We start from the raw sequence: 18,264 nt of genomic DNA, 5'->3' as shown, positions 1-18,264 counted from the left end.
GCTAGGTATATATTCCGTTGGGAGATATCGAATGATGTGTTTATTTTAATGTCGTCCGATACGGTTTGGATAATAAATTTTGTTTCGTTGGGGATACGTACGCGGATAGACGCCGGTCAGTTACAGTACTTGCGAGATACGAACAAGTATCCGCTTTCTCGCTTCACCAACAAGTTGAAAACTGCACAACGGCAAGTTGAGAGGAGTACTAGAGTGGTGGGGTGTTACGTGGTGATGGGGAGAAGGTGGGGAAGAAGCCTGGATCCCCCATTTCAATGATATAAGGAGACTTTGTTGTCAGGTGTCATACCAAAGTAAGTAAGGGCAAATCACGCAATTGAGTCTGGACTTGATACACGTTCGCAGTACTTTGTCGACGAGTCACCATCAACCTCAACGACGTCCCCCTCAGTGGTTCGATCGCTCAGTAGAGATGGCATGTCTTGCCCCTCGACGTCGAGTCTTTACTCGCTATAACCACTCACTTAAGTCTATCTCGTAATTATCTGTGATTTTGGCTAGTCACGCGTCATGTTCAAACTCACACCAACATGCATGTGATCCATGAGCGTGAGCTTGTACCTTCATTGCGCCCGATTACGAGGAATTGGCGAACAATGTGCTTTCCTGTACGGCGATGATGACTGTCAGTGAGGTGAAATCCCTTTTACTTACAAAATAGTTATTTGATATACCTGGAAAATTTGCAGATGGGTCAATCTAGGTCTCAGGAATCCCGTAGTACCTGGCTTGGAGACCTCGTCATGAGTTAAGTGCCCGATCTTTTCAAATCCGAAGTCCGGCATCTCCTGTGCGTATGCGCGTGAGATCTCAAGTGGGGTGAGGGTTGAATTTACGAAAGTATGTCAGCAAACCCCCTAAAACGTTTCTTGCTCTACTTATCAGAAGTTGAGCGCTGGACGTTAACTTCAGAGCAATGTATCATTGATCGCTATAGTGGGAATATGCAATCATATCTCCGGTCGAGATGTCGTGCATTGCCGTTACATATGCATAATAACAGTACGGCAGGATTGTGTCTTCTTCTCAATCAGTGACCGAGGTACAAAGTTTTCAAGCGAGGTTCGGACATGAGCTAATATTGCCTCTTGGTGCATCCCTTTCCGAGCGAGTGCTAGCCAGCGTCTTATTCGGACTCTCGAGTACTTCTACTCGCCAGAAGACTCTACCGTAATACTATATCTCCCGGAAGCCTCAAACGTTCAGTTCTTGACGAGAACAGGTTTGAAGCTCCCCGAGTCTTGTCCGAGTCATTAATATTTTTATACCAACTAAAACACTCAAAGTGCTATCAATTTGCATGAAGCCAACTTCCTCAATCTCTCCAAGTTCTCTTCATGAAACTAGTGTGTAGTAATCGATCGACAAAGAATTCACTACAAGGAAACAAAATAATGTACGGTATGACATCAAGGGGATTCGCAAGGTATATATACATCGAGGTAATATTTTAGGTGTTTGCTGCCGAGTCCACTGGTCCTGTCTGGGATAAACCGATCAGCTGGCGCATATCGCGTACACCGACGACACCACGTATGTCCCTAGCTGGATCCAAGGAAATACAAATGGCCTCGCCTAAGTGATCGACATTGATTGGCGGAATCGAGAGCAAGTTTGCCATGGAATTCAGGGCGGAAGGCGTTTTTTCGGTGGCATTGGGGAATACCGATGTGGCTAACCACCGAAGAACCGAAGCAGGCATCGGGATATACGATGGCACTGCGGTATGGATCCGTGCCGATACATCGAATATTGTAGCTGGAATAACGGTCATTGGTCGGATATGCGGATGGTATATTAAACCTAGTACGGTTCGTCATTCACTGGATCGAATTATTAATGGTATATACTTACTGGGGCGGATATACACCCCCTTGTATTGAGGGTGATCTCGGACAATTTCTTCAATTTGCTTCTCAGCCTCTCGTTTCGTTTCGAGATAGCGCACAGGGACGACAGGTCGGCTGAAGTCCTCCGCGGAGACGTAGACGAAGGGACGAACACGTGTAAGTCCGGATACGGGCTCGCTCGCGACGAATGCTTCACACACGCGCACGGCTGACAACGCGTGAACACCGCGCCCAGTAAAGCGAGGCTGTTCAGGATCACGCACCTGATTCATAATTAAGGATATCGTAAGCGCTCCGCTGACCTTCTGCTGACGGACCGCTGCCCTGGCCCGCAAAGAATTTGATAAAGCCCATTATATCACCTTCTTGTATCTTCTGCTTGTACTGCGTATTGTCCAGAAGCGTACCAACAGTGTGGACAACGGCGTCAACACCGGGGAGGATGTCCGCATATGACTCTGGATTCAAGGCGTCGGCTTTCCGCCATTCTACCTGTTGGGGTTTGAGCGGGCTGATCGGCGGTTGGGTGGGGAACGCGAGGCACGCACCCTTTCCACCCATGCAGGGGTATGGCCTTGTGGGGTTTTGTAAGGTTTTCCGGAAGAGCTGCCATGCCATGGATGGCAGAATTGTAATACTCTCTGCACAAATGACTTACCTTATGCTGGTAACCTCCATGCCTCGGCCAAGAGCCATTTTACAAACCGCGGAGCCTGGAAGTCATAAATGGTTTAATACGACATAAAGGGTTAGAAGCTCATACCAACGAAACCATTGCCACCAACAACTAGAATTTTTTGAGCAAGAGATGACATGGAGTCTAGTTTAAAGCTCGTTGTTCGTACAAAACGGGGCAACAACGAGGTAATGTTTGATACTTATAAAACTTGGCTGTTGACAACGTTGACACGTCGGTTAAGTCTGCAAAACCCTACGTATAACGGTATTTGCAACTGTTTGGTAAGTACTTGGATAGCTATGATACGTCATGTGATGCGATGACTGGCATGTGGCTCGTGCCCGAGTGTATGCCTGGCCTACTGATAGTGATCCTGTCACTGATTAGTGTGATCATCTAAGCCTAATCGTGTATAACCCTCCAAATATTTTTCAAATCCTTTCACACCCAGCCCTCATGCAACAATCAAACTTTTTTGTTGTTGTTTTTTTGCTTGTAAACAATATCTTGATTGCTAATTTTTTGAGATCTATGTTTACACTCGATGATGATCAAACGGACCTTATTGTGTCTGGCAGTGCAGATATTGTAATATGGTTAGGCATACAAGAGATTTAGTACAAGTTTCGAGGACTGTATTGACCATCACGGTGTGTGACGACATCGTCACGCGTCACGCGTCACTGCTCACGAGGGTTTAGTACTTTTAGTACTAGTGCGCTGTTCCTCGCCGATCAACAAGGATAGCTTCTTGTCGATAATTTGCTACAATATCGCCGTAAGGTTTAGACACGAGTCCCATTTAGGTCAGATTTAGCAACGCTTAGCAGTGTTCGGATCCCAAGTGAACGCAAACTCTTGGCGAGCTGAATGAATTGAGCAGCGCTATTAAGTGCTTAGAACAATATTGTGTTCTAAAATCCTCATGCCAACATGACGCACCGTGAAACGTCACGTTGTTCCTCGAACAATTAATAACGGGCGACCAAAATTTAGAATCCTTAGATTTTGATTCAAACCTTAATTACAAGTCGGAGTGCCTCGTACCTCGTTGTAATTTAAAAATTGTTTTCCAAACTGCAGACCAATTGTCTAGATCATTCTAATGTACAATATTGAAGCGTCAAAAGGCATGTGTTACAACACAGTCACGGTGCTTGAAAGGCGTGTACAGAACATGTTTTGAGCACCAGAAAGAGGCCTTGCAGTCGTGCGGACTTGCAAAATACTGACGAGTGACAGCAGCACGTCGGCACGAGGACATATATTTAAATTTAGAACGACGTTTAGGCCCGAGGCTTGCCATGACGCTGCCTGCGGGAAGTCACCATCATGTGACACTGCTCGGATGCCAGACGCTGACAACATCATACTCCTATCCCCATGAGGAACAACTATAGGGAGCATTGAAATTTTACCGTGATCTGATGTCGAACGGTCACCATCGACAACCTTCCACAATACAGAAGTGACAAGGTCCTAATAATAAGTCATAAATCGACACGTTGTCGCTAAAGTTCAGCAACCTTTTAACCAACCAGGACTTCCCTTTGTTCTTTTAGTGCAGTGACAGCGGCGTCAATCGAATGATTTAATATCTGTCATTGCGCGCTGCGTTGTCTATGTGAATATGACATGACCAAACATCCAACACTACTGTAGCTAGCTATCAACAATGTATGGAACATATTGCATGCCCTGAATATGATAAAAACTCGATAACAAATGAAATTCGTGAATATGCGTGATTCCGAGTGATTGCAAAGCCATATAAACAAGAACAATGAGCATGTGTTGCCAGTGGAGGGAATGGGCATTTGATCGTGGGCGTGGAGACCAAGAGCTACCAGGGTCATTGGTCTCCTGAACGCCAAGTCAGCTACCGCGCTCCAACGGGACTAGCCCGTCAAAACAAACGCATCAATGCGACAAAGAAAGGACTGAAAACAGTGGATGATGGAAGGTGCAACCAGTGCTTGCTAAAGGACAATTAGGTGAAACTCCATGTAACTATTAAGGGTCAGGTCAGCCAGGAACGTCAAGTGTCATGAGACAAGACGTACTGGGAATATCGCCGACGGAGAGGCTGTCGAGAGCTTGAAAGGCAGCAACCGAGAGGTCGATGGAGTTTTCATTTGCACAAGTCGGGCAATCATCAGCAATGGTTACTACAACGGTGTTGCCGTTGTCAGTGTTTGTAATTCGGACCTGTTGGCCACAAAGAGGGGAAGTATTGCCAGAGTTGCCATAACGGGTCTGATCGATAGCGCAGATGAAGTCAGAATCAGAGTGAACTGTTCCACATGCACCTGCGACGCCGTTCTGGTAGAAGTAGGTTGCACTGTAACCCAAATTTGAGTATTTGAGTGATAGTAAGACAAAACATATTTACAATCCGCCATAGTTGAGACTGCCGTCGCTAGAACCAGTCGATGGCGCGGTTGTCGATGCTACGTTCGAGGCAGAGGAAGTGTACGTGGAAGTGTGCTTTGTAGTCGGAGGAGGGGCAACGTTCACGGGGGCTGAGCTACTGCTCGTAGTGGGAGCAGGAGTAAAGTTCACAGTGGTGCTGCTCGTGAAGGATGCAGAAGCAGAAGCTGTTGGAGTCGATGAGGGACCATCATCACAACCGTCGTCACTCCCACCAGTCGATACAAGTTCACCACTGCTGCAGCTGGAGCCAGAGGGTAACTGGCACTGAGCGGGAAGAGCGCTAGCACTCTCGCCAGCCTAGATGGCTGATGAGCAAAATCAATCCAAGACATGTAACGTGACACAAACCGCAAGGGGGTGGCAGCAATCAGAAAAGAATTGCGTGTTGTGCTGGTTTTGGCACTGGAGTGCGATATACCTGCAATGATAGGTGTCATAGGACTGGAAAGTGACATCAGGAGACAAGACCATAGTCACAGTGTATAGATTGACAAACCTCAAGAGCTGCGGTGTCCCAGCCTTGGGGGGCAGTCGCGCGAGGAACGGCGAGCGCAGATACTGCAGACGTAGCAATGAGGGACAGGACGACTGTTGCAAACGTGGAGATCATGGTGAATATTATGATCTAAATAGGAGAAAAAGAGTGCAGATGTGGAGAGAGCGGGGGTGAAGACGAGTCGTTCGTGATCAACGAGTGGCAGGACACTTGCAAAGGTCCAACTATTTAAGTCAAAGAATGGTGTTAGCACGCACGAACAGCATGAATCGGTTGCGAAGAACCGACCTTGTGAAAAAGCGCAAGGAATGCGTTTACCTGACGGTAATTGAAGGGAGAAAGAAAGTGGTAGGAGGAGAGACACGGTTATTACTTCCGAATCAGTCTTTCAGACTTTATCCCTTGTATATCCAGATCAATGGAATTCATTTCCCACGTCATGATCGCAAGGTAAAACGTTGTCCTCCATTGTCAATTGGACATGTGCAATCACTTTATTTTTATTGTTCCATACTATGGAGCCTTGCATACTGTGGATGGACAACTCCAGGCTTGACTGGGCTCCTCAACTTGTGCTGGAACCACATGATATCCAATGAGTGACGAAATCTTGCTGTAAGATGATCTTTTCATTCGCAATTTTTTTTTTCGATTACTTCAACCCCGCAGCAGTGCATGGCTACGCACAAGTCGGCCGCTTAAATGTCCACGAATCAGAAGTTCCTGGGCGGGCATTAATGGTCGAATAATAATAATAATTACATTAAAAAATAATAATTCTGAAAAAGGGGATTATCCCGGCATATTCCGATGCCCAGCTAGTTGTGTCACTCCTCTACGACGGACGATTACTTTCAGGAACATAGCTAAAGCGAAGTAGCTACACCAGCGAAAAATCTCTCAAGTCATGAGTGCGTTTTCATTGAAAATTCATACCTATCCCCTAACTCGAATTCATCCAAGGCGAATTCACTGAAAACCCCTTTGCCTCGAGCCATTCGCTTGATACGAATCCCTTTGACGACCCATCATCAAAGCAGGCTGCGGAACACGACGCCCATTCTGAGGATATCAGCAGACGAGAACGAGACTTGGAAAGACGTGAGCGCGAACTGAACCAGAGAGCAGAGCATATTCGTACCCATGGACGCAACAATTGGCCACCATGTAGGAGCCAGACTGCGCATTTCATTGCAATGTATACTCATGCTCCATACCAGTTTACCCCCTCATTTACCATGCCATCTCCGAAGAGATCCCGGAGGCTTCAAGACCTTTGATCACTCGCTTGTACCAACTTTGGCTTGTCCTTTTTGGGACCCTAATCATAAACATGGTGGCTTGTATATTTCTTCTAATTGCTGGTTCAAGCGATGGCGGAAAGGACCTCGGTGGAAGTATAGGGTGAGCAAGGTTCTAGTGTGTATTCTCTTCCTCGCTCAATGAGGCGTTAGATACGTGTTCATTATCGCGCCTCTATCGTTCTTGTTGTGGTATAGGTAAGTCATGTATGCCATGCGAGGGTCTCAGAGATTTACACCTCATTAGACCCATATATAATGGTTATATGAAGGTCAGTGTTATTGCAACATCCTACAAGCATGTTCTCAAATTGACACGTCGTGCAGGAGCAAGCACTTTACTATTGTCCGTCGAACTAAACTTTGATCCTCTCGATCGCGCTAAGCTGCATTTGATTTTCATAGACTTCTATTTCTTCTTTGGTGGCTTCCACCTTCTCTTCAGCGTTTACATGTGCGTGTACGCCTCGCAAAGCACGACTGTCGAGCTGAATGTGTTTTGATTCCGCGCAGGATCATCGGCATTCCCAGTACAGGGTCTGCAGGGTTGATTCAGATGATTCAGATGTACGCGCAAGGCCACTGGGCCGCTGGCATTCTTGGCACAATCGCTACAGTTGGCTGGACAGTGCAAGGATTAGGGAATGCCTTCTATTACCATCAGGTACGTTGCTCCGTGCACAGTCTGCGCAGTAGCGGTATGACTAGCCCGGATACTTGCAGATATGGAACCACCACTCAGCTGCCGGACACACCATGGACAAGGTAATTTACTTTGACATACGTGTGCTAGGTTTAGGGCGCTGATGCCGTCCTGCAGGCTAAAGCAGAGCTGGCTTCTCATGGCGCGAAGGCTTATTTCACGCGAGGCTGATTATGACGCTTCCTTCTCGAATAGTACTTACCTGGTCATGTGGCAAATTCGTGCATGTACTTACACTTACCTCTCCGATCACGAACTCTTGTACGAATCTGAGCTATGATCATTGCACAATGGACGGCCTTGGGATGATCGGATCAAAACTTGTGAAACAATGGCATGCTGGATGAAACAAGAAGAAAGTTTGAGCATCCACCCTTGCTTCAAGCACCGGTGGATGGTCTGAGTAAGCTGAGTTTGAAAATTGAAGATTGATCTAAAAACGTTCAGCTTCACTTGTTTTCTACAACCACCACCTTGGTTAGTCTCGTCATCCATGCTTCCGAGTGTCGTGTGCTAACCAGTTTCAATAGCCTAAAAGACCAAAAAATTTCATAAAAAAGACTATAGAAAAAAAAGCGGTTACCTTGTTGCCTCCTGTGTATGTTCGTCTCTTCTTATCATCTCCGTTCATCTTGTTTATCAATCTACATCTTCATATCCGTGCAGTCGCAGAAAAAGTCCTCAAAGCAGTAACGACCCCAAAACCCAGAAAACTAAATATGTCTTCATCTTCCGTTCCCGAGACCGTTCCTATGGTCCAACCCGAGCCTGCACCTGCCGGCCCAGCTCCAGCTCCATCTTACAACCCTCAGACTTCGGTCACATCCTCTCCTTCGGCTTCGCTTTACGTTGGCGAACTTGACCCTACCGTCACGGAAGCCATGTTGTTTGAGATCTTCAATATGATCGGTCCGGTTGCAAGGTGCGTGTTTTAGTCGCCTGGTTGATTAGGTTCTGAAGCGTCGTGGCATGTTCCAGCATCCGTGTCTGCCGTGACGCGGTGACGCGTCGTTCCCTCGGATACGCGTACGTCAATTATCTAAACACCAGCGATGGTACGTCAATTATAGCTTAGATTGGTTTTCTAACCTGATCTCTCTCAGGTGAGCGTGCCCTGGAGCAACTCAATTACTCGCTTATTAAGAACCGTGCATGGTAAGTAGCCAGCTCACCACGAAGGAATGGGACTATTCATCACAGTCTATTAAAGCCGCATTATGTGGTCCCAGCGTGATCCTGCCTTGCGCAAAACTGGTCAAGGCAATATCTTTATCAAGAATCTTGATGAGGCCATCGACAACAAAGTAAGCTTTTGCGCAGATATTGCTTTGTCAGCATCTTACAGGTCATTCCAGGCTCTTCATGACACGTTTGCTGCCTTCGGCAACGTTTTGTCGTGCAAGGTTGCCACTGACGAGCAGGGTCGCTCGAAGGGCTATGGTTTTGTTCATTATGAGACTGCCGAAGCTGCCGACACTGCCATCAAAGCTGTCAATGGCATGCTCTTGAACGACAAGAAGGTGTACGTCGGTCACCACATTTCTCGCAAGGTTCGCGTCAATTGTCAGAACATGTAGTCTCATACTTAGCTTCCCCCTATTTTCATAGGAACGTCAATCCAAGCTCGACGAGATGAAGGCCCAATTCACCAATTTGTATATTAAGAACCTTGACCTCGAGGTCACCCAAGAAGAGTTCGAGGAGCTCTTCAACCGATATGGTAGCGTGACTTCCGCAGTCATCCAGGTCGATGACGAGGGCAAGAGCAAGGGTTTCGGCTTCGTCAATTATGAGTTGCACGATGAAGCCCAGAGAGCTGTTGACAATCTTCACGACACGGAGATCAACGGCAAGAAACTCTTCGTCTCCCGTGCCCAGAAGAAGGCCGAGCGTGAGGAGGAGTTGCGTAGGTCTTACGAGCAGGCCAAGATGGAGAAGCTCAGCAAGTACGCGGGTGTCAACCTTTACATCAAGAACTTGGAGGATGACGTCGATGATGAGAAGCTCCGCGCCGAGTTCGAACCTTTCGGTACCATCACTAGTTGCAAGGTCATGCGTGACGAGAAGAATACTTCGAAGGGCTTTGGATTTGTGTGCTTTTCATCTCCCGACGAGGCTACCAAAGCAGTCGCAGAGATGAACAACAAGATGATTGGATCAAAGCCATTGTACGTCTCTCTTGCTCAACGCCGCGAGGTTCGCAGGCAGCAACTGGAAAGCCAGATTGCGCAGCGGAACCAGATCCGCATGCAACAGGCTGCGGCTGCTGGAATGCCAGGGCCTGCTTATATGGGTGCTCCCCTCTACTACCCCGGGCCTGGCGGTTTCCCTCCTCAGGGTCGCAACATGATGGGTTATGGCCAACCTGGTATGATGCCCCCACGTCCTCGCTACCCTCCTAGCAACGGCCAAGCCCCTACCGGTATACCCATGCCTGCTTACGGTGCACCTCCTCAGTTCGGCATGCCTGGTTATTCGCGTGGAGGTCCTCGTCCTCCCGTTGCTCGTGGACCTGCTTCGTCCCCCACTAATCCTAACGTTCCCCTGCCTCGTGCCAACGGACCTCCAGCCAATGGCGCTATTCCTCGCCCTGGTCCTCCCCAGAGCGGTGCACCTCCCTCTCGTCCTCCTGGTGCTCCTGTTCCTGGCGCTCGCAGCCAGCAACAGTACAAGCTCAATCCTCAGACTCGCAATGCTGTTGCCGCTCCAGGTCCAGTTACTTCTCCCCCAACAAGCGCGGCTCATCCGCAGGCCGACGCCATCCAGGCTGCCATGGCTAATGCATCTCCTATGGAGCAGAAGCAGATGCTCGGCGAGATCATTTACATGAATATTCTGACGTAAGTTATCATCGATTCAGTTGCGCATTGTTATTGACATCGCTCATCGTAGTTCCCAACCTGACTTGGCTGGCAAGATTACTGGCATGTTGCTCGAGATGGACAACTCAGAGCTCTTCCACCTCCTTCAATCCACCGATGCTATGACTGCCAAGGTCAACGAGGCCCTCGCTGTGCTCCACGATTTCTCAAAGGAGGAAGCTTGAGCACTAAAGAAGCATGAGGTGTAGCTTGGGGCGGTGGGGTCATTCGGCGATTCAGTAGTTTCAAGATGTTGTTTTCTGGAGCAAATTCTCGGCTCGTCCTTTCGTTTCGTTCACGCGCTGTGTGGCATGTTTATCATCTGCGACTGCTGCCTCTTCGTCATCGCTTTTTCTCTGTGTCATGGGTATAGGTGGTGGTCAGTCCTTTGTGTACTTAAATAAAGGAACAGAGGTGATATGCTTGTATTGTTGGCCTGTGTGATTTCTCCCATCAAATGTGAACGATATGCCAACCATTAACATGAAAAAGTAGGGTACATGAAGAGCTATGGTACTTTTCCAATGCCCAGATAACAAGTAACATAGGATAAGGAAACGTAGAAATCAGTCAAGGATGTTTAGCCTTCTTGACTGCATGCACAATATGGAGGCGCGAGGAAGCTCGGACGAGAGGGTAATACAGATCTTGATGGGCTTCTTCGATCAATTTCCTTGCTTCCCAGTCCCGCATCCCAGCAGACAAGAAAAGAGGCTTCATCGCAGGTAGCATGATGTCATAGTTCATCCACGCTAGCTGACCGATACTGAGAGCGACAGGATCTGTAACAAATCGATAAGCTCCAAGAGGCTTTGGCATTGCGATCATTTGATACCCTTTGGCCAGAACCCTATTGGGATATTTCCTTCCTGCGAGACAATCCTATCGAACGCACCAGTCGATGCAACGAGATTGGAGAGCTCTGGAGGAATATTAACGTCAATGCCTTTATTACGCAGGCACCTCCTGTAGTTCTCCCACAGTGTGAACCAGCCACGCATTCCAGACGGCTGTCCGGAGCGGGTGAAATGTGACGCGGATTTCTCATCCGCAATTGGTTCAGTGTCGGGCTCAATCAGTATGACGAGTCCACCTGGGCGAAGCATCCGTGCGATTTCATGGAGAAATCGAGGATAATTCTCTATCTGTAATTCGTGAGTCAGGGCGAACCAAATCGCTGGTATGGTATTTCTTACTCCTGTATGCATGAATCTTGCATGGATAACGTCGAAGTGCTCGCTCGGGTAAGGTAGATAAAACTGATCTAGATCACAGAGCTCAAACCTAATTTCGCATTAATGACAAAGTACTTCTGAGAGGGGATAACTTACGTGCAGTTGGCAGGTACTTCACTGAAAAAATGTTAGTGACGCCCAGCGATGGTATGATAAGGAGTGTAAATTACCGTGGTTGAATGGGAGCGAGGTCGACACCTATCACTTCTGCTGAAGGAAATTCGTCTGCTAGGTCGATAGCCCTGTAATGCGATTGTATATTCCTGAGTCACCAACCCGCCACAAAATTCCCAGAACACTCACCAGAAACCGCCTCCCGTGCCCAGGTCAAGAACACGGCAACGCTCCTGTCCCTCCTTCGGTTTCAGTATGTCAGCGACGGGGCCAACATAATTCTTTCCATTGAAGAGAAATTGTATCGTCTTGTGTTGAAGTTCTGATCGCTGGAATGGAAACAAGTTTATCACAGCGATGCCACGTCGCATAGGGAAACAGTCTGACCCTAACTTCTTCCTCATCGGCGGGTAGCATATACCTCGAACTGAGGGTATTGAATCTCCTGCCATGTATTTGACAAAAGAATTGAGAGTCATCCTCGCCAACATAGGTAAGTTGGTTGAGAGGGAAGATCACGGGATAGTTGAGACGCATGAGCAAGCGCTGGGGAACTGAATTCAAGAAAGTAACATAGTGCTGTGAAAGGAGTATTCCCAAGTCTTATATCTCAGTTGAAAAGGATAACGAGATGGCACATAGATGGCATCCATGCGTGGACAACGATGTGATTCTCGCGAAAAGGTTTGCGGGTATACCGCGGAACTTGAATGAGAGGATTTGAAATAGCGCAATCCTAATCCTATTTGACAGGACCAGCTCAGGTTTCTTCATTTGAGCTTTGAGAGCCGAGCTGTCATAAATCTGGAGATGTGAATGTGATGCCAAACTCATGAACTTTATCGTATTGGCTTGATGTCATGCACAAATACGGTACGTGTGGAATCCCCATGCCACCCACGGTTACTGCTAGCACTCACAAGGAAACGACCACCCGGATCTACGACTTTAGAACAGTCAGTTGACAGGGCACGTATATGTATTCAATAGGATAGCACGTACGCATCTGAGAAACATAGCCCCCGTGATGACCTGGAATTATCTTGAATTGGACTCCACCCCTTGATTTCATACTTCCGTCCACTTCACCTGCCTCTGCGGCATTCCACAAACGGATATTATCTGTCGACGCACTGGTACGCGGGGCCTCAACTTCTCATCCTTGTCAACGTCACGAACAAACTCACCATGCGATGTGGCGGCCATCAGGGAAGGGTACCACACAAGAAACAACACCCGAACTCGGTGGATTACGAAGACTCTTCAGTAGTCTTGGTGTGCAATTTGGTCCAGAGCGACCGAGCAACCGGACATCCCAAACATCGACTGTCCCATTTCGGCGCCCAGCGTAAATATGCGACCCGTCCGTGGACCAACAAGCCTGGGAGGCCGCTTTAAGAACGCGATACAGTGAGGAAATGTGAATACGTACAGAAACACACCACGGTGGAGTCTTTTCACTCATCCAGAATCTTCCGACACCTGTTCCTGGTGTGTTGACTCGTTTGTCCCAAAGCATGATCTGTCCGTCGATTGCGGCAATCATTAAAATATCTGGAGAAAACGTTGCACTATTGGAAGGATTTAGCAATGGTGGAGCATTTTTCGGAGGTGCAACAGAGCTTTGAGGCGATCGTGATACCTGCTGTTGGCCAGGGTGAGGTGCCACCTCAGGGACAGCCAGGTTCGACTTATTGCCCGCAATCGAGCCGTCCCTTTGTGGAACCTGAGAACGTAATGCCCCGAATTCATCAGAAGGCGGGTTCTCGTTGTCAAATTCGCCATCAGCATCCGGTTCACCATCAAACAAGGGATCAAAAGAAGCATCAGATTTAGCATCTGCGTCTTGCATTTTGTGGCTTGAAAGAGGATCAATAGAAACGCTAGGTGATTGCTTGAATTGAGCGTCAGTGATAGCGATTGGTGGCTCCGTGTTGACGGCCCTGGAAATATCATTCTCCCTCATAGGTTGTGATACCGAGTAGGAACTATAGCTTCCCGCGGAGGATACAGGGTCGGAATAGTATGGGGAGCCGAGCGGTCGAACAGCAATAGCAACAAGCTGCGCGCCGTGGGCAGTAAACTTTCGGATTCCTTGCCCGGTATTCAAATCCCATTGCTGAATATCCAATTAAGTGATCACTAGCACCATCAGAATTACAAGAATTATAACTTACAGTTGCTTCACCGTCCCATCCCGCACTGAAGAAGCCTTTCTCGTCATGATCGATGGAAAGAGCTGATATAGGTCCTCGGTGTCCGTTCGCCAGGACGTGGACTAAACGGCCCGGATCATGTCGTATTGTAAAGAGATTGATGTGGCCACGCTGCAGAAGTTCCCAATTCAGTGCTGTCGGAAACATTATGCTAACTAGAAAGCATACATTAGCTCCTCCTAGAGCCCAAATTGCATCGGAATGCATGGCTAGACTATAAACAGGACATGGAGAAGAATCGCCCATCGGAGGATACCCCGATTGAGGAACGAAATCTGGGTTTTCCCACCAAGATCGTATCTGACCGGCCTTCATGTTTCCCTCGACAACATTGCAGTGGTGTCTTTGCGGTGCTGTTAGTGTGGTCTTGCCATTTACAGTAGCAAATACGTCGTAGTCACGAATAAATCCGTCATCCGAACCGGTAAGGAGGTGTGTCATACAGAAGGACGAAGCAAGTGCATGTGTAGGCACTGGGTGGGGTATGGCACATATTGCTTCCACTGTGAAAGTTCGCGGTGGTAGTTCGCTGTGAGATTGGGGAAACGCTAGTGTCTTCTTTCGAACACTTGCCGGGGATGGTGATCGCTGGTGAATTTGAGGTATTACTAGTATTTGTCACAAGTATAAGCAATAGGATACAATAGATTCAGGACATGGAAATCTGGTGTACCTTTGGGCGGTTCAGGGGTTGGTGGTTTAGGTGAAACCGAAGCTGATTTACTCGCATCGGGTCGGACGACGGCGACAGACAGCGAAGAGGGTCCGACCTCAACAAGAGGCTCTAACTCGTCCTCATCCTCATCGTCATCTTCTGAGTCATCCGAAGGGGAATCCTGCACACGATGTTAAAGGCTACTGGCGATGTAATTAGGGTGAATTGCGATCTACCTCATCTACTTCCGTTGCCTCATCTACACCGTTGTCCAAAGCACCCAGAAGATCCTCGTCAATGTCATTCTCTTCTTCAGCATCGCCATCCGTTGTTCTTGCATCGAATTCGAGGTCATCGATAGTTTCTCCTTCAGAGTCGCTGTGAGCCATGTTATGATCAAGATTCCCACGATAACTTTACGATCATACCATTCCTCAGCTGCTACTGTCATGGTTCTAGCTGACCTTGGCCGCAAACTTAATGCTGCCCTGTCGTCGCTCAACAGGGCGCCTGTCGTTGATGAGAAGGCATATTTTGCTCTAGATTCACAAATACGTTCACTTACCGTACTACTACACAGGTACTAGATGCAACGCTCAAGGAGATTACAGCTGCACTACTAGAATCAGATGTGAATGTCAAACTCGTAGCGTCTCTACGACAGAAAGTCAAAGTAAAGGTAAAGGCAGCTTTGGATGGCTCAGAGAAGTCAAAAGATTCCAGCCGGAAGAATCTCATACAGAAGGTCCGCACGCCCGTCGAATATTATACCGGTGTTTATGCCGCTTGTCACTCAGGCTGTCTTCGATGAGCTAGTTCACTTGGTTGATCCAGGGGTCGAGCCATACAAACCAAAGAAAGGCCAACCGAATGTTATTATGGCTGTGGGTCTTCAGGTTAGCATCTCTCCCAACTTGCGGCTATTCTTTCACTCATTTACAATAATTTCAAGGGAAACGGGAAGACTACCACATGCACAAAGTTGGCTGTCTACTATCAGAAACGTGGTTTCAAGTCATGTATCGTCTGTGCGGACACTTTCCGCGCGGGTGCCTTTGATCAAACCAGACAGTCTGCAACCAAGGCTAAAGTAGCCTACTTTGGTTCATACACTGAAACAGATCCAGTTGCCATTGCAGCCCAAGGTGTTGCAAAATTCAAAAAAGAGAGATTTGAAGTGATCATTGTTGACACCTCTGGTCGTCACAAGCAAGAATCTGAACTATTTCAAGAAATGGTACAGATCGGAGAGGCCGTTAAGCCCAACATGACTGTAATGATCCTCGATGCCAGTATAGGTAATTTTTCCCTGTGCTCCAGTCACAACGGCCACTGAATCTCGACTCCAGGCCAGGCCGCTGAGGCACAGAGCCGGGCGTTTAAGGAGAGCGCTGATTTTGGTGCCATCATTGTCACCAAGATGGACGGCCATGCAAAGGGTGGAGGTGCCATCTCAGCGTATGGTCATTTTCAATCACTGCTGGGGTTCCTGACTTCTGATATGGCTCAGTGTCGCCGCGACGAAGACCCCGATCATTTTCCTTGGGGTTGGGGAACATCTACATGACCTGGATCGATTTTCGCCTCAGCCATTCATATCCAAACTTCTTGGATTGGGCGATGTGCAGGGCCTCATGGAGCATATGCAAGATCTCGCCACCCAAAACCCAGACAAACAGAAGGAGATGGCGAAAAAACTCGAGGAAGGCAAGCTCAGCATAAGGGACTGGAGGGAGCAAATACAAAACGTAATGAACATGTAAGTTATTGTTAAGGTTCATTTCGTAATCATAAACTTTGCCCCAGGGGACCAATAAGCAAGATCGCCTCGATGATACCGGGCCTTCCCCAGGAACTACTTCAAGGTTCAGACGAAGAAGGTTCAATGCGAATGAAGCGCATGATCTATATCACTGACAGCATGTCATCGGCCGAGCTTGATTCGGACGGCTCGTTATTTATGGAAATGGGGAAAGATGGTAAACCGGTGGGACTCACATGGAGAGTCACACGTGTAGCGAAAGGGAGTGGCACGAGTGTGCGGGAAGTCGAAGAGTTGCTTTGTCAGTACAGGATGATGGCCAACATGGCCAAGCAAGCGGGTGGGAAGAATGGATGGTACGGATCCGATCTTCGGTTGAAAAATGATTGGCTAAATAACAATCGCAGGTTACAAGCGATGCAGAAGATGCAGAGCGCAGCAGGGGGGCGTGGGCGTGGAGCCAACGGCATGCCTACCCCTGCACAGATTCAAGCGATGCAAGTGAGTGGACGATTTTGTCATTCTAGCGGGGTTTGACCCTTCCCTTCTAGCGCGCAATGCCTCCGGGGATGCTGCAACAAATGCAACGGCAGTTAAGGAGCGGTGGTGGTATGCAGGAGATGATGAAAGCAATGATGCAGGGTCAAGGAGGTGACCAATTTGATATGGAAGAGATGCAAAGTAAGTCCTTTTCCGATCGATTATCATGTGCTAGTTTGTCGATCGTCACCCCAGGAATGATGGGACAGATGAACAATGGTCTCGGCGGCCTCGGAGGGCTGCCTGGCATGGGAGGTGGCATGCCAAACCTCGCGGATATGTTTAAGATGATGGGTATGGGCGGCAACGCTGGACGATGAATTCCCGAATAAAGTCCAGGTTTCTGAGAACATGTATGAAAATATCACTTGTGACACCCTCTCAGACTGCTAATACTTTACTAATTAAGACAACCGTAACTGGCATGATCAAGGATGGTTATTAATACAATGCTGGTCTGTTCTATATCAAGGGTCGCGCCTTTGGCAGCGCAGGTCACTTGATGGGTTTTACGAGGTCTTGTTCCAGCTTGTTCCTTGTCTGCTGCTTACTCCACTCCTTCTTGCGGGCGGAAGCCGCGTTTCTGTTCCCGAATATGAATGTGGAGGTGCGCTTGTCAGCTCCAGTTTTCTTCGAGATCACAGATGGCCCCGCAAAAAGAAGCTGAAGACCCCAGATCGTGTGCGCATATTTCGCTAATAACATCATTGAAAACACGTACCACCCATAGTCCGAATAACCCGACAAAAGATGTCCCTAGAAAAATGAATTTGCCAAGAGAGCTGACATCACTTTTATTGTAAGAAAGGAATGCCAAAAGAACTGAGGCAGAAGTGACAGGCACGAGGAGGGGATGGGAGTTCACATGTTCATCGTGCTGGTCACCGATAGGCGAAACGTTTGGAATCTGCGAGTGCCGGCCGCATCAGTGAAATTCGAAGCATGCGATCTCTTGCAAGACTTCTCACTGTTACTACCAGAGTGAGTGCAATTGCGCCCATCACAATGCCTAGTTGTTCCGCGAGAAAGGATTCAAGGGGCAACAGTACATTTCGTCCCCCTGACGGTTCCGTCATGAAAAGGAGAAACCTTGGAAACAGTGTCAAGCTTGTAGAAAACACGATGAAGCTGCAATGCAAGCGAAGGTTTTAATACAATAGTCTCGAAGAGGTAGCAGGGTAGCATTACAAGGCTGCTGAAATCCAAGTCCAAAGACCTATTGCCCTGTCTTGCTGACCGGCAAAGGTTTCATCAACCGAGTCTACATTAATAGTTCCATCGTTCGAGTACGTTGTGCGCCTCCTGCTAGAAAAGTCTTCAAGTTCAATGTCGTTGGACATTAGTGTTCGACGTGGACAAGGTTCTGCTTGAAAGAGTTGCCGTGTGTTACGTAAGGTA

General features: G+C 48.0%; 8 protein-coding genes across 8 annotated transcripts; 3 read left to right on the top strand and 5 right to left on the bottom strand.

The window, feature by feature from the left end:
* Positions 1-1,264: 1,264 nt before the first annotated feature.
* On the bottom strand, positions 1,265-2,846 carry BJ212DRAFT_38670 (mitochondrial protein). Its single transcript, XM_041343070.1, has 6 exons — positions 2,635-2,846; positions 2,530-2,584; positions 2,420-2,477; positions 2,135-2,363; positions 1,876-2,079; positions 1,265-1,824 (listed from the first exon to the last, which is right to left on the bottom strand). Exons 1-6 carry the CDS (start codon positions 2,684-2,686, stop codon positions 1,472-1,474), a joined length of 951 nt encoding a protein of 316 aa, XP_041200061.1. The 5' UTR covers positions 2,687-2,846; the 3' UTR covers positions 1,265-1,471.
* Positions 2,847-4,135: 1,289 nt separating this feature from the next.
* Positions 4,136-5,852, bottom strand: BJ212DRAFT_1310936 (RlpA-like double-psi beta-barrel-protein domain-containing protein-containing protein). Its single transcript, XM_041334000.1, has 7 exons — positions 5,768-5,852; positions 5,480-5,703; positions 5,332-5,424; positions 5,196-5,280; positions 4,943-5,147; positions 4,614-4,891; positions 4,136-4,560 (listed from the first exon to the last, which is right to left on the bottom strand). The coding sequence occupies exons 2-7, from the start codon at positions 5,591-5,593 to the stop codon at positions 4,541-4,543; spliced, it is 795 nt and encodes a 264-aa protein (XP_041200060.1). The 5' UTR covers positions 5,594-5,703; positions 5,768-5,852; the 3' UTR covers positions 4,136-4,540.
* BJ212DRAFT_1474387 (scamp family-domain-containing protein) lies at positions 5,720-7,654 on the top strand (the record flags this gene model as incomplete). Its single annotated transcript, XM_041339080.1, has 9 exons — positions 5,720-5,803; positions 6,360-6,390; positions 6,443-6,646; positions 6,700-6,883; positions 6,934-6,978; positions 7,028-7,234; positions 7,294-7,444; positions 7,504-7,545; positions 7,601-7,654. 9 exons carry the CDS (start codon positions 5,720-5,722, stop codon positions 7,652-7,654), a joined length of 1,002 nt encoding a protein of 333 aa, XP_041200059.1.
* A 581-nt stretch (positions 7,655-8,235) lies between these two features.
* On the top strand, positions 8,236-10,529 carry BJ212DRAFT_1257765 (uncharacterized protein; the record flags this gene model as incomplete). The annotated part of the gene is made up of 7 exons (XM_041329889.1): positions 8,236-8,405; positions 8,462-8,538; positions 8,587-8,638; positions 8,694-8,787; positions 8,839-9,033; positions 9,092-10,323; positions 10,376-10,529. 7 exons carry the CDS (start codon positions 8,236-8,238, stop codon positions 10,527-10,529), a joined length of 1,974 nt encoding a protein of 657 aa, XP_041200058.1.
* A 385-nt stretch (positions 10,530-10,914) lies between these two features.
* BJ212DRAFT_1256168 (S-adenosyl-L-methionine-dependent methyltransferase) lies at positions 10,915-12,230 on the bottom strand (the record flags this gene model as incomplete). Its single annotated transcript, XM_041329771.1, has 7 exons — positions 10,915-11,126; positions 11,180-11,489; positions 11,541-11,628; positions 11,676-11,696; positions 11,750-11,842; positions 11,883-12,022; positions 12,081-12,230. The coding sequence occupies 7 exons, from the start codon at positions 12,228-12,230 to the stop codon at positions 10,915-10,917; spliced, it is 1,014 nt and encodes a 337-aa protein (XP_041200057.1).
* Positions 12,231-12,532: 302 nt separating this feature from the next.
* On the bottom strand, positions 12,533-14,953 carry BJ212DRAFT_1443337 (WD40-repeat-containing domain protein; the record flags this gene model as incomplete). Its single annotated transcript, XM_041337809.1, has 8 exons — positions 12,533-12,639; positions 12,696-12,826; positions 12,881-13,074; positions 13,126-13,812; positions 13,871-14,020; positions 14,078-14,517; positions 14,583-14,745; positions 14,801-14,953. 8 exons carry the CDS (start codon positions 14,951-14,953, stop codon positions 12,533-12,535), a joined length of 2,025 nt encoding a protein of 674 aa, XP_041200056.1.
* Positions 14,954-15,013: 60 nt separating this feature from the next.
* Positions 15,014-17,394, top strand: BJ212DRAFT_1493104 (signal recognition particle protein; the record flags this gene model as incomplete). Its single annotated transcript, XM_041341504.1, has 10 exons — positions 15,014-15,091; positions 15,145-15,309; positions 15,362-15,460; positions 15,517-15,862; positions 15,914-16,022; positions 16,075-16,323; positions 16,371-16,682; positions 16,734-16,827; positions 16,878-17,007; positions 17,062-17,394. The coding sequence occupies 10 exons, from the start codon at positions 15,014-15,016 to the stop codon at positions 17,184-17,186; spliced, it is 1,707 nt and encodes a 568-aa protein (XP_041200055.1). The 3' UTR covers positions 17,187-17,394.
* On the bottom strand, positions 17,362-18,206 carry BJ212DRAFT_1443335 (uncharacterized protein; the record flags this gene model as incomplete). Its single annotated transcript, XM_041337808.1, has 4 exons — positions 17,362-17,529; positions 17,588-17,743; positions 17,835-17,994; positions 18,055-18,206. The coding sequence occupies 4 exons, from the start codon at positions 18,204-18,206 to the stop codon at positions 17,362-17,364; spliced, it is 636 nt and encodes a 211-aa protein (XP_041200054.1).
* Between the last annotated feature and the right edge of the window lie 58 nt (positions 18,207-18,264).

This window comes from Suillus subaureus (assembly GCF_016647635.1).
Source record: "Suillus subaureus strain MN1 chromosome Unknown BJ212scaffold_1, whole genome shotgun sequence".
In the NCBI taxonomy this organism is placed as follows: Eukaryota; Fungi; Basidiomycota; class Agaricomycetes; order Boletales; family Suillaceae; genus Suillus; species Suillus subaureus.
This window is presented reverse-complemented; position numbering and strand designations above follow the sequence as displayed.